The following is a 14,009-nucleotide window of genomic DNA, read 5'->3' as shown; positions in this document are numbered from 1 at the left end:
GTTATCCGCAGTGGCGGGTTAGAAGAAACTTCTTCTACCCGCTTGGAACATGAAAAAAGTAAGAATTTGTGTTTTTTATTAGCGGAGTAAATATAAAGTCTGATATCCAATGAATAACATGTTTTCTATAAATCAGAAAAATATCAAGAAGCTAGCCCATCTAATTTACTCAATTGATAATTTAAAACATGTTTTGTTAATGACGAACACAAATTCACACAAAGTTTACCAATATTTCCTATTAAAAATTAGTATGCAATTGTTTTAAAGGGAATAAAATTTAAATATCATTAATGGAATTTTAACATTTTAAAGAAAAATTTACAATTTAAAAAAAAAAAAAAAAAAAAAAAAACATTTCTTAATTTCCTCCGCATAAATATGTCTTCTTACATAAAAGTAAAAATAAATAAGTTCATCTTATTTAATTGAGGTTTGTAGTTAATTATTAAAAAATAAACTAAAGTTTTCTACATTAAAATAACTTAAAACTTATATAATAAGAGAATGAAATAGCAACATATCATTTTCATATTAGACGAGTGTCAAAAACTGAGATCTCTAATATAAATAAAAAACGCAGATAACTGCTAGATTAAAAACCCATCAGTTAGATACAATCTATATCAGTATATACTACTAACCTAAATCCATATGCTAGTTTTCACCCAAAACAAAAATAATAATAATAATAATAATAATAAAAATCCAAACCCATATACTACCCTAAATTCATTCCGGTAAGGCTCTGGCCAACCCTTTCTTTTTAAAAAAAAATAATAATAATCATACCTAAAACAGAGAGCACATACTTAAAATCTCAAAAACATATATGGCGAAATGAAATTACTTGACACCTAACCAAGATGGTTCATGTCCAGTCTTTCACAATCTGTGATTAGTGCCAAGCCTTGACATGTCGTGGTCAAGCCCAGCTCTACCCAGTTTATACCATGACTGAATCCTAACTCTTTTGTCTAACTCAACACAAATAAAGCAGATGAATTGATTAAAGGCAGACAGAGCAATATTTACAGTGTACAATCCAATTAAATCCAACAGAATAATGATATATGCATTGAAATTACCAAATTGGCACCCGGGCATTGAGCACTTCTCGCATGGGCCCTGGACACGTGAAATGCTCAAGAAATGGGTAGGACACCAGCAACCCGATAGCAACTGGGAAGACAGGCTTAATTGGCCTTCTTCTGTTTATACTTTCCGGCACATGCGAAATATACCAACATGTTTAAGAAGCTGAGACCAGCCAAAAGCCAGAAGAAATAATCAAGATGACCCTCGTTCAGGTTATCAGGAATCCACCCAGTCTTTCCGCCTGCGGTTGTAAGATATGTTACCACGGTCAAAATAAAAGAGCTCAAGTAATTCCCCAATGCTGTAGTCAGAAGTGCTAACGCACTGCATAAGCTTCGCATGGCATCTGGAGATTGATCATAGAAGAACTCAAGCTGCCCAATGAACATAAACACCTCTGCCGCACCCAGTAAGAAGTACTGAGGTGCTTGCCAAAAGATGCTAATTGGCACGGGAACTTTTTTGTGAACCAACCCGAGCTCTTCTGCAAGATTCAATCGCCATATCTCTACCACTGCAGCAGCAGACATGCATAGGACTGACAGAAAGAGGCCAATTCCCATACGTTGCAGCTCAGAGAAACCCTTATCTTTACCTGTAAATTTCCTTGCAATAGGGATAATGAACCTATCATAGACAGGGACCCAGAAAATAACACTAAGAACATCAAAAGTTCCAAGAGAAGCAGCAGGAATCTTGAAAGAACCAAGAGAAGTGTCCATCATTGTCCCTTGTTCTACAAACATAGTTGACATTTGGGCATAGACAGCAGCAAAGACAATTCCAGTAGCCCAGATAGGAAACATTCGGATCAAAATCTTAAGTTCCTCCACCTGTGTTACAGTGCAGATCCTCCATTTATCAGAGTAGTCACCAGTTTTGACCTCAGCATCTGAGAGAGTAGCTGCTTTGTCAAGGCACCTTTTTGAAAAGAGATGTCAGATGAAATTATCCTAGGACAGTAAGTAAAAAGTACACTAATGCTAAACAGAAGGTAATTTTTCAGGATAACCTTTATGAAAAATGTCCGAGCCTGTCATAAGATAATCTTATGATGCGCGCCATCATATACAAACGTGCACAACAGCAAACAACGATGATAAACGAAGTGAATAGCAGCTAATAAATGGTTAAAGTAAGCAGCAGAAAAGAAATTACTTGAATTCATCACTGTGCTCCAGTTTCCTACTTCCAGCAATGGCAGAGGTTTTATCTTGTGTTTCATACAGAAGACTGCTGTCCTCAGGCACCTCTAGGCTCCATTTTCTGAATGATGCCACCAAGACCTGACACATTCTTGTAATAGGGCTTCCCCCAGGTTTCTGAAATCTGTAAAGGGGTGTGCCTAAAAAGAAACTTCCAATCGCAAGGCCCATAAACAATGTAGGTATTCCAAATCCTAGGCCCCATCCAAGATTCTCCTGAATCCAAACCAAAAGACTGCCAGATACCAGAGCACCAATGTTGATCGAAAAATAAAACCAGTTGAAGAAAGATGCCTTTTTTACTCTTTCCCGAGCATCAGTATCATCAAACTGGTCTGCTCCAAAGGATGAAACACATGGTTTGATACCACCAGTCCCAAGGGCAATAAAGTAAAGTCCAAAAAAGAATACCGCATATTGAGCTAGTGTAGCAGGAGGGCAAACAGGACCAACACATTCAGCAGGCTTCAAGAAAGGAACTGAAGCTGAGAGCGTTAAAGCAGCCATTCCCTAGACAAAAATGACTTTATCAACCAACATTTTAGAAGAATGCATAAATAAAAATCAAATGCACACTAATTGGTAAAACCTAATTTTTTCGCTGTCACTCACATATATGACAGATTTTGCTTTAAGTCTATGTTTGGAACAAATGACTTCTTTTGGGGATTCATTTTGAAATGAATACTTAGTTTACCCACAACTATAAAAATTTCATCACAAGAGAATGAAAACTGGTCTTCAACATTTCATGTGGTATTGAAAGGCTACATTTCAAATTCCATTAATTGGACATCAATTTCCTCTTCTAATGAAAACTTCATCTCCTTCTAATTGAACTAAGTGTAAACTTTCAAATGAATTCCAAACAAATACCTAAATTACTTCAAATATAGCTTAAAACGAAGTTCATCCAGACCCAGTAATGACTTACGTCAACCAACATTTCCAGAAGAAACATAAAATGCACACAAGTTCATAAAAAGCACAGGAGTTTCTAAGAAACATAAAATGCATAAAGAAATATAAAATGCAAACAAGTTGATAAAACTTCATTTTCTAACTGCCCCTCGCACATGCAACAGATCTTACCTTAAAAAGGCTATGTTTTGGAACAACTGAATTATTTTATGGAACTCATTTTGGAATTAACATTTATTCAACTGTGAATGTGAAAATTTCTTTACAAGGGAATGAAAATTGACCTCTAACAAAATTTAAGTGGCATTGGAACAATATATTTCAAATTTCATCAATTTGATATCAATTTTCTCTCCTTGTAATGAAATTTTCCCTTATAATTGAACTTAAGTGTAAATCTTCAAATGAATTCCAGATAAACAATTTAATTGCTTCAAACACAGCTTAGAAACTTAAAAATTCATGGTTTATCACAATTTCAGAAGCACACATACCCTATTCTCACATTATTTTCAATTTTTTGGGTATCGTACATGCTTATTAAATCTCTTCCTAAGCCTTCCTGCTTTAAGAGTCTATAGTTTCCCCCTGCTGATCTTCTTAATACACAAAACTAAATAACCAAAAACAGATTTTAAGACTTAAATGGGAATAATTGTACTACAAAACGATCCTCTCTTATCTTCTTTAACCCCTTAAATTCCTAAAGAACAATGTCTTTCTGGGAATTCAAAGAGTTCTGTTCCACTCTGATGATCAACCTCTCAATTTATTATTACCTTTCGCCACATAAACAACCTTCATGATCTGGCAAAATCTGATGGAGATTAAGGTTAAATGGCTAGAGACGATACTACAGGTGGTTGAAGAAAAAGCATCCTATTAACACAGCACATCATTTCCAGCAGAATGCCCACAGGAATATTTTGTCGATTATTTGCCTTACAATTTCACATCTTATATTTTGCTAATAAAAGGAAATTTCAGATAGTGACCGAAAACCCTGAGATTGATGAGGTGGTGGCCAAGCAAAAAGATAAAAGACATGACATATGAGATAAACTAAGTCAACTACTCAGCAATTAAATAATAACTGAATATCAAATGGTTCGGCTTGCTTGTAGCATGAATGTTTCAGAATCATATGGTCCAGCAGTAGTGGCAAAGAATTTCCACTAAAAAGAAAAAAGGCAGCTTTAATGAATACTTACAATGAAGTAGATTGTGGAAAAAACAGCAATTGTCCTATATCTTCCCCAGTAAGCATCTGCCAAGACAGCTCCAATAAGAGGTGTGACATAACATGTGCCCTGCCATGTGGTAACGTTTCTTGCAGCAGAAACATTTCCCTCGTGTAATTTGCGGGTTAGATAAGTAACAAGATTAGCAGCAATCCCATAATAGGCCAAGCGCTCGCAGCATTCGTTACCTGCATGCAAGCATTATATTACAAATCCCAGAACAAAAATGAACCTCTCTAACAAAATCCATCCAACTCGAGATATATTACCCAAGATAAAAGGGCATGCTTTCCAAGTTCCAGTTTTCTCCTTCACAGCAGGATCTCCATGAACGTCAACTGAACCATCTCCTGTGTGCAATCTGCTGTTGTCATTCTGAAGATATAATATTAAAACAGCCCACGTAAATAAACTGCACAACATTGACACCTTGAAGTAAGCAAAGCCTTGTAATGAGAAAGTTGGATTAGAAGAAAAGACACCTTGTTAATTCTCACACTAGCATGAACACTATCACCTAGACACCCACCTGAATAGTATGACTACGGTATCACTCTCTTGCATGCCCGCCATTACAAACATCCGGCCACAATAACGAGAGAGTCAAACTTAAGGTATTAAATCACCAAAAATACAAAGAAGGATGTCAGACTAGAAAACCACCAGGCTGCTATTTCAACCTGGATTTGGCACTTGAATCCAAGACCAAACTCAAGCCCCAATCCCATTTCAGTAATGACATTTAGAAATCATCAAATAAGCACTCCAAAAGAGATTTCAACCAGACACTAGGGTGTCTGCTCTGATGGATAATTCTTTTTTTTCTTTTTCAAGAAGAAATTGATAGTAACACATTAAAAACAAGATAGGAACAAGAATATAATTGACAATTGTGGACATTAACATCTCCACAATCAGAAATCCAGAGTGTGAAAATAACAAATGAGTCAGAGGAAGCCCATGCAGGTTAGGAAAATCCAATACTGCTCGGAGCTTAAAGGTAACAGAAGAAAAGCCCCACATGAATACAGGACAAGTCAAACTTTAGCCCGAGAAGATCATTCGTGCAAAAGGAAAGAAGAAAAATCACATGAAATCGAGATTCAATAATTTAAAAGAAGACCCACAAAACTCGACAGCATAAGCCATTAAATTATGTAACAAAATATCTCATAGCCAACATGAAATCGATTTGTTCCTTAACAATATTTTGACTTTTTTTGAAACCACAATTAAGAAAATCAGAGAGAGAATGAGGAACCTGCACTAGTCCTTCTTCGAGAAGGGATCTCTGATCCTCGAGCGAACCCATGAATCCGTGTATTAGTGGAAGCAATTGCTCTTCGAATTGCTCTTAGTAAGAGATGAACGACCTAAATTAGCAACAATTGATTACAGGTAAAATAAGTGAATTTATAGAATTGGGGAAAATAATATTCTAATAGTTAATTATTAATAAAATTTAATTAATAAAAACAGACGAAAACATGAAAGTAAGGAATTCTGACGTAAGAAACGCTTAGAAGAGTGTGCCTTTACTTGCAAGTTGCCGGCTCCAGTGCTAATTTTTATTATTAAGAAGAAAGTAAATTATTTTTTACGTCATCACAATGAAAACTATAATTTTAGCTAAATGAGCTTTTGAATAGAAAAAAATTATCTTTATTTTTAATTAAAATTTGCAATCAATATTGAACAATTAAAAATATTTTAATTTTAACACAAAAACTTATACATTTAACATAATTAATTTTTTTAAAAAAAAATTAAAAAAATCAATCACTTAAAATAATTTATACACAAAGTAGTTCAAATTAAATTCATAAATTTTTAAAATTTTATTTTTTATTTAAGTTAAATACATTACTACAATGGTTGAGAAAAAAAAAAAAGGAAAAAACAAATTGAATCAATGATAAATAAAAAAAATGTTTGACACTAATTAAGATAAAATAAATAATTTTGAATGTCAAAAAAACATAAAATTAGATTTTTAATTTATTATGTTTATTTAAATTAAAATAATTTATTCGTCTTATAATATTTATTTTATTAATAAATATAATAAATTTGTTAAATAATTTTATAATTTAATATTATTAAATTAAATATTATACAGTAAATTTATAAAATAATTTTAAAAGTAAAAAAATTAAAAGAGTAAACTTCTAATTTACTTTATACGATAAGGTTTTTGATGAAGGAAAGACAGCGAAGACGAGAGGAATTGGTAGGTACGTGGGATATGTCTCACGTGGTTCATACTTGCATTCAGTCACTTACCTACCTGCTTCATTAGTAATTAATTAATTAATTTTCTTACAAATATTAAATTAATTGTTAAATTGAAAGGAATATAAATTAAAAAATTACAATATAAAATTCCCATATAACCAAATTGTCTTTATGCATAATCTTTAAATGAATAAATTCATTAGATCTATGTATTTAATTGAGATATTTAAAAGATTTGATGCGTCAGATTACGTAAATAAAATGATATTTTTGTCATATTAAGTCCAATATATTTATTTTGAAATTTTCAATATTTATAGGCCCAGAATTTGTATTTTGTTTTAGCATATGGGCCGAGTTCTAATATTTGTAAGGCCTAAACACCTTGACAGGCCCACTGGTTGTAAATCACATTGTAAAATTTAAAATCATTTTGTAAAATAAATCCACCTTCATTTAGTATCATATTATTATTATCACTACAATTTTAATAAAAATTTACTTATATGTTTTATTGATGAATTCATTTTTTTTATTACAATACGTGATTAAAGATAAGAACGAGTTATATCTGCTCTCGATTACGACTTAGTTTGATAAATATATATATATATATATCATAAATATGTAGAGACTGGGTAGTTCTGCATAGTAGTATGAGAATTGTAAAAGTAATACAGAGCTTAGTGGATCAAAGATAAAAATGAAATTTTTAAAAAATTGCAGAATAAGTATATGCATATATACACACACACACAAAAACGACGTCGGATTAGAAAAATTCTTTCATTTTTTAGCCTTTTTTAGTAAGGGGTAAATTTGTCATTTCGAGTTAATCACGTTAGTAAATAGTAATTTTCTGCTTAGACTCACGTCAATAATAATACATGTTTGTGTTCATAATTTGAAGGGTGGAAATTGGAATAGTCATAAGAATTGGGGCCTAAAATGCCGGGACCGCGTTATTTGAAGGGTCAAAGAAAGCCGCGATTCGCCGCGTCACAAAACCGGTTACTCCGGGTGAAGCTTTCTATTATACCCATAATACCCCTCGCTCTTCTTCTTTATTAATTGTTTTAGAAACTTGTAAATTTAACCAAAATTGTACCTAAAATTTTTGATATGGCTATTAAAATGGGTATCTCTTTTTGTATAATAAATATAATATCATATTTGTCCTGCAAAACTTTTTTATATTTTATTATTATGATAAATATCATAAAAATAATATTTACTTATTTTTTACACCAATTTTATTGATATAATATTTATTTTTATTTATTTTTTACTTTTTCCATATGTATTGTGAACAAAATTATTAAAAAAAAATAAAATTGTATAATACTATTCAAGAGATTGCAAGACACTCTTTTTTTTTTTCATATTTATATATATATTTATAGAAGAGTAATAAATCATTAGATATTTTCTTATTTCTTCTTAGATAATCCCTAGTCAATGTTTTTCAACCCCTTGAAATGATTTTTCTTAAAATAAAAAGATTATCATTATGTTGAATATTTTCTTCTGTTGTTTTTTTTTTTTATGAGATATCTATTTGACCAAAATTATTGGTTGTAGTACAAAAAGAAAATACACAAACATATATTAATTAAAATGATGATATAATCAAAGTTGATGTGCAAATATCTTACTTTTTGAAAAAGAAATTCAAACATTTTATTAAAATTGATGTAATAGAATATTTAAATTGTTTATTTTAAAATAAAATTATTCAACTTAAGAATAATAATAAATCGAATTTTATATTATTAAAATTTCACCATATTTTATGAAATATAAACATAACGCATTTAAACCCAAATTAAATTTACAAATTTTTTTATTGAATACGAACACCTCTATATTGAATTGAAAAACAATAATTTTTTTTTTTATCTTATATAGTTAGCGATTCAAGATCCTTTCCATTTTCGTGTTTATAAATTTTTTAAATTTTAAAACGCACCGTCTGATATTAATAAAACATTCGCTGAAAAACACAAAATATAATATTTATACAAAGAAATTACAAATCCTAAATGCTATAATAATATTCATGGAATAAAATCAATGGTTACTGTTCTAACAGAGCGAACAACATAAACGTATATGTTTCTTGTTTGGGAATAAAGTGAACATGTTCCCGGAAGTGGGAGGATGAGAAATGAATGGTTACTGGTCTGTTCTCGTCCCAACCAGGATAGCCTACCATCCATGTTGCCAAACGGGGAAAATTGTTCTCGTGGGGCCCGCTCATTTAACCGCATCTCATTTTTTTCACGTATTTGACTTTTCTAACCCTGTTTGATTCTGTCTACACACATTACTTCACAATTTCAGTACTCTTTTTATCTTTGATAATTAATTATCTTTTCTAATAAGTTAATTTTAATTCGTAAATCGATTAAAACTAAATTTATATATTTTTTATCATTATGCTTAATTTATTTTATCAGTCAAGTGAATTATTTTTAATCAACCGTAATAAACATATATTTATATTTATCGCATTCATTTATTTCCAAATATTTTGGAAGGCTTTTTATTTATTATAATTACAAAAAAGAACATTATATAATAATATTGTTGAACTGCTATTCAGATTTTAATGCATGCCCACCAGCTAATTTCATGTCAAGCATGAAAAATTCAAATAATAAAAACATAAATTAACTTTTCAAAGTTAAATTTTGTGTTCGCATCTGCACCGCTCTATCTGGTCCAGGCCCATCTGCGGTCCATTATGTTGACTTTCACATCAAGATTGACCATTACCTTGCTGACTTTCGGTATCAATATTAAATAATTTATGGTCAGATCTCTGAATAAACAAATCAACGCCAAAATAATTTTATTAATTTTCATGAATTAAAAATAGACAATAATTTTTCAAAAACAATTTTAATATATAAATAAATAAAAAGAGAGAAAAGGTAGCGATTGGAAGTGGGGCCCACTGTGTCAAGGTCAGCGAATGTGTCCTCCTCGATTGCCAAATGCCTTAATTTCTTGACTCCTTCAATGCATTTATTTTTATTTCAACAACTAATTAATTGAATTAAAAAAAAAAGACATCGCTTTCACAAAAACATGCCAACCGTGTGCAAGTTTTTTATAATAATTATTTTAATTAATAATTATTTGAACCCTTGTTTAGATATTAATTTATTATAATCATTTGATAGTAAATTAAATATATTTTAATATTTAAGTTAATTCCATCAATTATTATAAATATAATAAACAAAATTATTTTATTTACTTTATTAAAATATTTAATAATAAACACAAATGTTTTCACATTATTAATATTTTTAGTGACAGATACTAAAACATTAAGACCTTATTTATTAGAGTAGTTGATCGTGATTGAGATTGCAATATATTTATATATATATGCGATTTTATTAGATATTTATAGACAAATTGAAAGTTTTAAAGCATATATAATTGTATAAACCGGAATTTATTAAAATTGAAGTGGATGGATAATGGAAAGCACATGCTTCATCTAAACTCGTCTTAATAAATCCCCTAACAACCATAAATTTGTTAATTCATTAATATTTTAAAGATATTATTCTTAAAAAAATATTTGTTTTAAAGATATTATCTTTAATGTCTCTAATTTGAATTTTATTCCAAATTTTAAGACTCTGATTAGAAGATGTAAATGACATAATTCATTATAATATATCAAAAATCAATGAATTAATATATAAAACTATCAAAAATATTTTGCTTAGGTTATATAAATCTTATTTTCTTATATAAAATCATTAAAAATATGTAATTCAGATTGACTTTTTTATAAAATGTTTGTGTAATAATAGTAAGAGGATATTTGCAAATCCACATTGATTATATATGTGTGTAAAAAATTAGAAAAGAAAACATAAAAAAATTTATTAGTAAATTTAAAGGAGTTGTATATAGTTTTGGGAATTATATTAATTGTAAGACGGTGGCCGTGAGGGCAAAACAAGAAGCTAAAACCTGTAGAGTGGGACCCACACTCTATTCCTGGTTTTTGCTTTCTACGGTCCAATGCGGCCAGTTGACCCCTTCCCTGAATGCCACGTGTAACACTACGCGAGGTCAACATGGGCATATTTCAACTTTTCTTCATTCATTTTTCTGAATAATATTCTAGAAAATTGAAAAAAGAAATGGGGCCCACCAGGACGGCGGAGGCAGTTGAGGTTCCCCCTCATGTATATATATACACATACCATCTTCTCCCCTTTCTCCAATCAAACATCTTTCCATTTCTCTCTGTCTTTCAATCCACCTTAATTACTCAGAACACAGTTTTGTCTGAACTGAAACCTGTTTCATTCTCTGATTAACCTTAAACATAAACAATGGTTCTGTCAAAGACGAGTTCTGAATCCGACGTTTCCGTCCATTCCACCTTTGCTTCTCGCTATGTCCGAACCTCACTTCCTCGGTACGTAATTCTTTTGTTTTCAATCTATGACTCCTCTGTCTGTGATTGTTTTTTCTTCTTAAATTTAATTTGGAGAATGAAATTTCGGGTGCAGGTTTAAGATGCCGGAGAACTCGATACCGAAAGAGGCTGCTTATCAGATAATAAACGACGAGTTGATGCTTGATGGAAACCCAAGGCTGAATCTGGCTTCCTTTGTCACCACCTGGATGGAGCCGGAGTGTGATAAGCTCATCATGGACGCCATTAATAAGAACTATGTTGATATGGACGAGTACCCCGTCACTACAGAGCTTCAGGTCTAATTTCTCTCTGTTTTGACATTCAAAATTGTGTTTTTAAGGGATTAAATTCAGTTTTCTGAAATTTTTAACCTATATATAAGATGGAAGATGATATAAGAGATGAACGTGTAACTTAAATCTGGTTTGGTGAAGAAATGATTTTACATTTTTTCGCACTTAGATTTAAATTTTAGTTTAAACATATGATTAATCAAGTAATTTCTTAACGGTTAACTAAATGATTTTTGCCTTAGTCTTTTTTACATATTACAGAGTCATTTTTTATTTTAAACTATCGTTCTTATTATATACTACGTTATATCAAAAATTTAATCCTTAATAAGCATCGTTTAGTAAAAAAAAAAAAAACAATTTGCCAAATTTAAGTAATAAAAAAATTAAAAATCTTGATACAAATCGAACAAAGGGAAATAAGATTTTATTTACATTTTTATGAATTAACCAGGCATTGAAATTTATGGATCAAGGGATTTATTAAAGAAATTGAGAAATTGATAATATGTAAAATTTGGAATCAAATATTATTTTTTGATAAGAAAAGTCCTAATATGCATAAGTTGATAATATGTACAGAATCGGTGTGTGAATATGATTGCTCATCTGTTCAACGCACCATTGGGAGAATCAGAGGCAGCCATTGGAGTAGGAACAGTGGGTTCATCAGAAGCCATCATGTTGGCTGGGTTAGCCTTCAAGCGCAAATGGCAGAACATGCGCAAGGCTCAGGGCAAACCCTATGACAAACCCAACATCGTCACTGGCGCCAATGTCCAGGTATATTATACTATATATAATATATATATATATATATATATATTTTATAGATTTAAAGTTGACGATGAAGAAGATGATGAAGTAAACTGAACCGGGGAAGATTGATATTCTGTGTGTGTATATATATAGGTTTGCTGGGAGAAATTTGCAAGATACTTTGAGGTGGAACTAAAGGAAGTTAAACTGAGTGAAGGTTACTACGTGATGGACCCAGTGAAGGCAGTGGAAATGGTAGATGAGAATACAATCTGTGTGGCCGCCATTTTGGGTTCAACTCTCAATGGAGAATTCGAAGATGTCAAACTCTTAAACGACCTGTTAATCGAAAAGAACAAACAAACTGGGTATGTAATAAATCAGATTAACTTCCATAATTATTGATGAATTAAGGTGGATCAATGAAATTAACTTGATTGAGTTTTGAATGCAGATGGGATACGCCTATCCATGTTGATGCAGCTAGTGGAGGGTTTATTGCGCCATTTTTGTACCCAGAGCTTGAATGGGACTTTCGTTTACCACTGGTTAAAAGTATTAATGTGAGTGGACATAAGTATGGATTGGTTTATGCTGGTATTGGGTGGGTTATCTGGAGAACCAAACAAGATTTGCCTGAAGAACTCATCTTCCACATCAACTACCTGGGTGCTGATCAACCTACTTTCACTCTCAATTTCTCCAAAGGTAATCTACATATCTCCTTAAATTTATAATCTTCCCTTGTTATACATGTAAATAATGTATGTAAGTCATGTTAACTTGCAGGTTCTAGCCAAGTAATTGCTCAGTATTACCAACTCATCCGATTGGGACACGAGGGGTACCGGAACGTGATGGAGAACTGCCATGAAAACGCCATGGTGTTGAAGGAAGGATTGGAGAAGACAGGGCGGTTCGACATTGTTTCTAAAGACCACGGAGTACCATTAGTGGCGTTCTCTCTCAAAGACAACAGTCGCCATGACGAGTTCGAGGTGGCCGAGATGCTCCGGAGGTTCGGTTGGATCGTGCCGGCTTACACCATGCCGGCCGACGCTCAGCACATCACCGTGCTTCGTGTTGTCATCCGAGAGGACTTTTCACGCACTCTCGCCGAGAGGTTGGTGACAGACATCGTAAAAGTGCTCCACGAGCTGGATACACTTCCGGCCAGGATTGGTCTGGCTCCAGTGTCGGGTGCAGCTGAAGAGATTGAGAAGAAGGCCCAAGAGAATGGAAAGATTAATGGCGTTGCCGTGGTGGTGAAGAAAACGCCCGAGCAGACTCAGAGGGAAATCACAGCTTACTGGAAGAAGTACGTGAATGATAGGAAAACTAACAAGAACAAGATCTGCTAGATCAATTTTCATACTGATTAAATCAATTGGTGTGGGTTACACTAAGGTCTTTTTTTTTTTTTCCCCTTTTGAGGAACGTTTAATTACGCTCTTCTAAAGTCGTGTCTTAAGAATTTTATTTTATTATTTTGGCAGTTAACTATAATTGTTATTGTGATATTGTCTTATGGGACAAGGGTAGACCGATGGCTTGGTGATGGAAATAATTGTCTAAGAAGTTTTCTTTTAATGAATTGAAACATGAAATATTTTTTGACAATTTGTTGACTTTCTTCTACTTTTTATTCAATTTGCAGTACATTTATCGATTAAGTTTCTTCAGTAAGTTTCGCTTTTCAGATTTCAGCATAAATATGCGTGTAGATTTGGGAACAGAATTATCTAAATTTGACTTTTATTCCGCATTTTCCGTTCAAAACTTTAATTTTCAAACATTCATA

At 32.0% G+C, this 14,009-nt stretch overlaps 2 protein-coding genes across 3 annotated transcripts; one reads left to right on the top strand and one right to left on the bottom strand.

Annotated features, from left to right (window-relative positions):
- Window positions 1–809: 809 nt before the first annotated feature.
- LOC110823643 (protein NRT1/ PTR FAMILY 8.3-like) lies at window positions 810–5,886 on the bottom strand. Of its 2 annotated transcripts, none has more exons than XM_088213962.1 (5): window positions 5,727–5,886; window positions 4,735–4,840; window positions 4,436–4,653; window positions 2,257–2,813; window positions 810–2,019 (listed from the first exon to the last, which is right to left on the bottom strand). In XM_088213962.1, the coding sequence occupies exons 1-5, from the start codon at window positions 5,775–5,777 to the stop codon at window positions 1,197–1,199; spliced, it is 1,755 nt and encodes a 584-aa protein (XP_088070088.1). In that variant the 5' UTR covers window positions 5,778–5,886; the 3' UTR covers window positions 810–1,196. The 2 variants fall into 2 exon arrangements, with proteins under 2 accessions (XP_088070088.1, XP_088070087.1); XM_088213961.1 differs by lacking the exon at window positions 5,727–5,886 and adding an exon at window positions 4,995–5,671 and having other exon boundaries at window positions 4,735–4,877.
- A 5,058-nt stretch (window positions 5,887–10,944) lies between these two features.
- GAD4 (glutamate decarboxylase 4) lies at window positions 10,945–13,828 on the top strand. The gene is made up of 6 exons (XM_022054166.2): window positions 10,945–11,153; window positions 11,248–11,452; window positions 12,032–12,232; window positions 12,362–12,576; window positions 12,663–12,916; window positions 12,998–13,828. Exons 1-6 carry the CDS (start codon window positions 11,068–11,070, stop codon window positions 13,567–13,569), a joined length of 1,533 nt encoding a protein of 510 aa, XP_021909858.2. The 5' UTR covers window positions 10,945–11,067; the 3' UTR covers window positions 13,570–13,828.
- Window positions 13,829–14,009: the final 181 nt, after the last annotated feature.

Source organism: Carica papaya, chromosome 2 (assembly GCF_054855325.1).
Source record: "Carica papaya isolate Zhongbai chromosome 2, ASM5485532v1, whole genome shotgun sequence".
NCBI lineage: Eukaryota > Viridiplantae > Streptophyta > Magnoliopsida > Brassicales > Caricaceae > Carica > Carica papaya.
The sequence above is the reverse complement of the archived record's forward strand: the minus strand, read 5'-3'. Positions and strand labels throughout refer to the sequence as shown.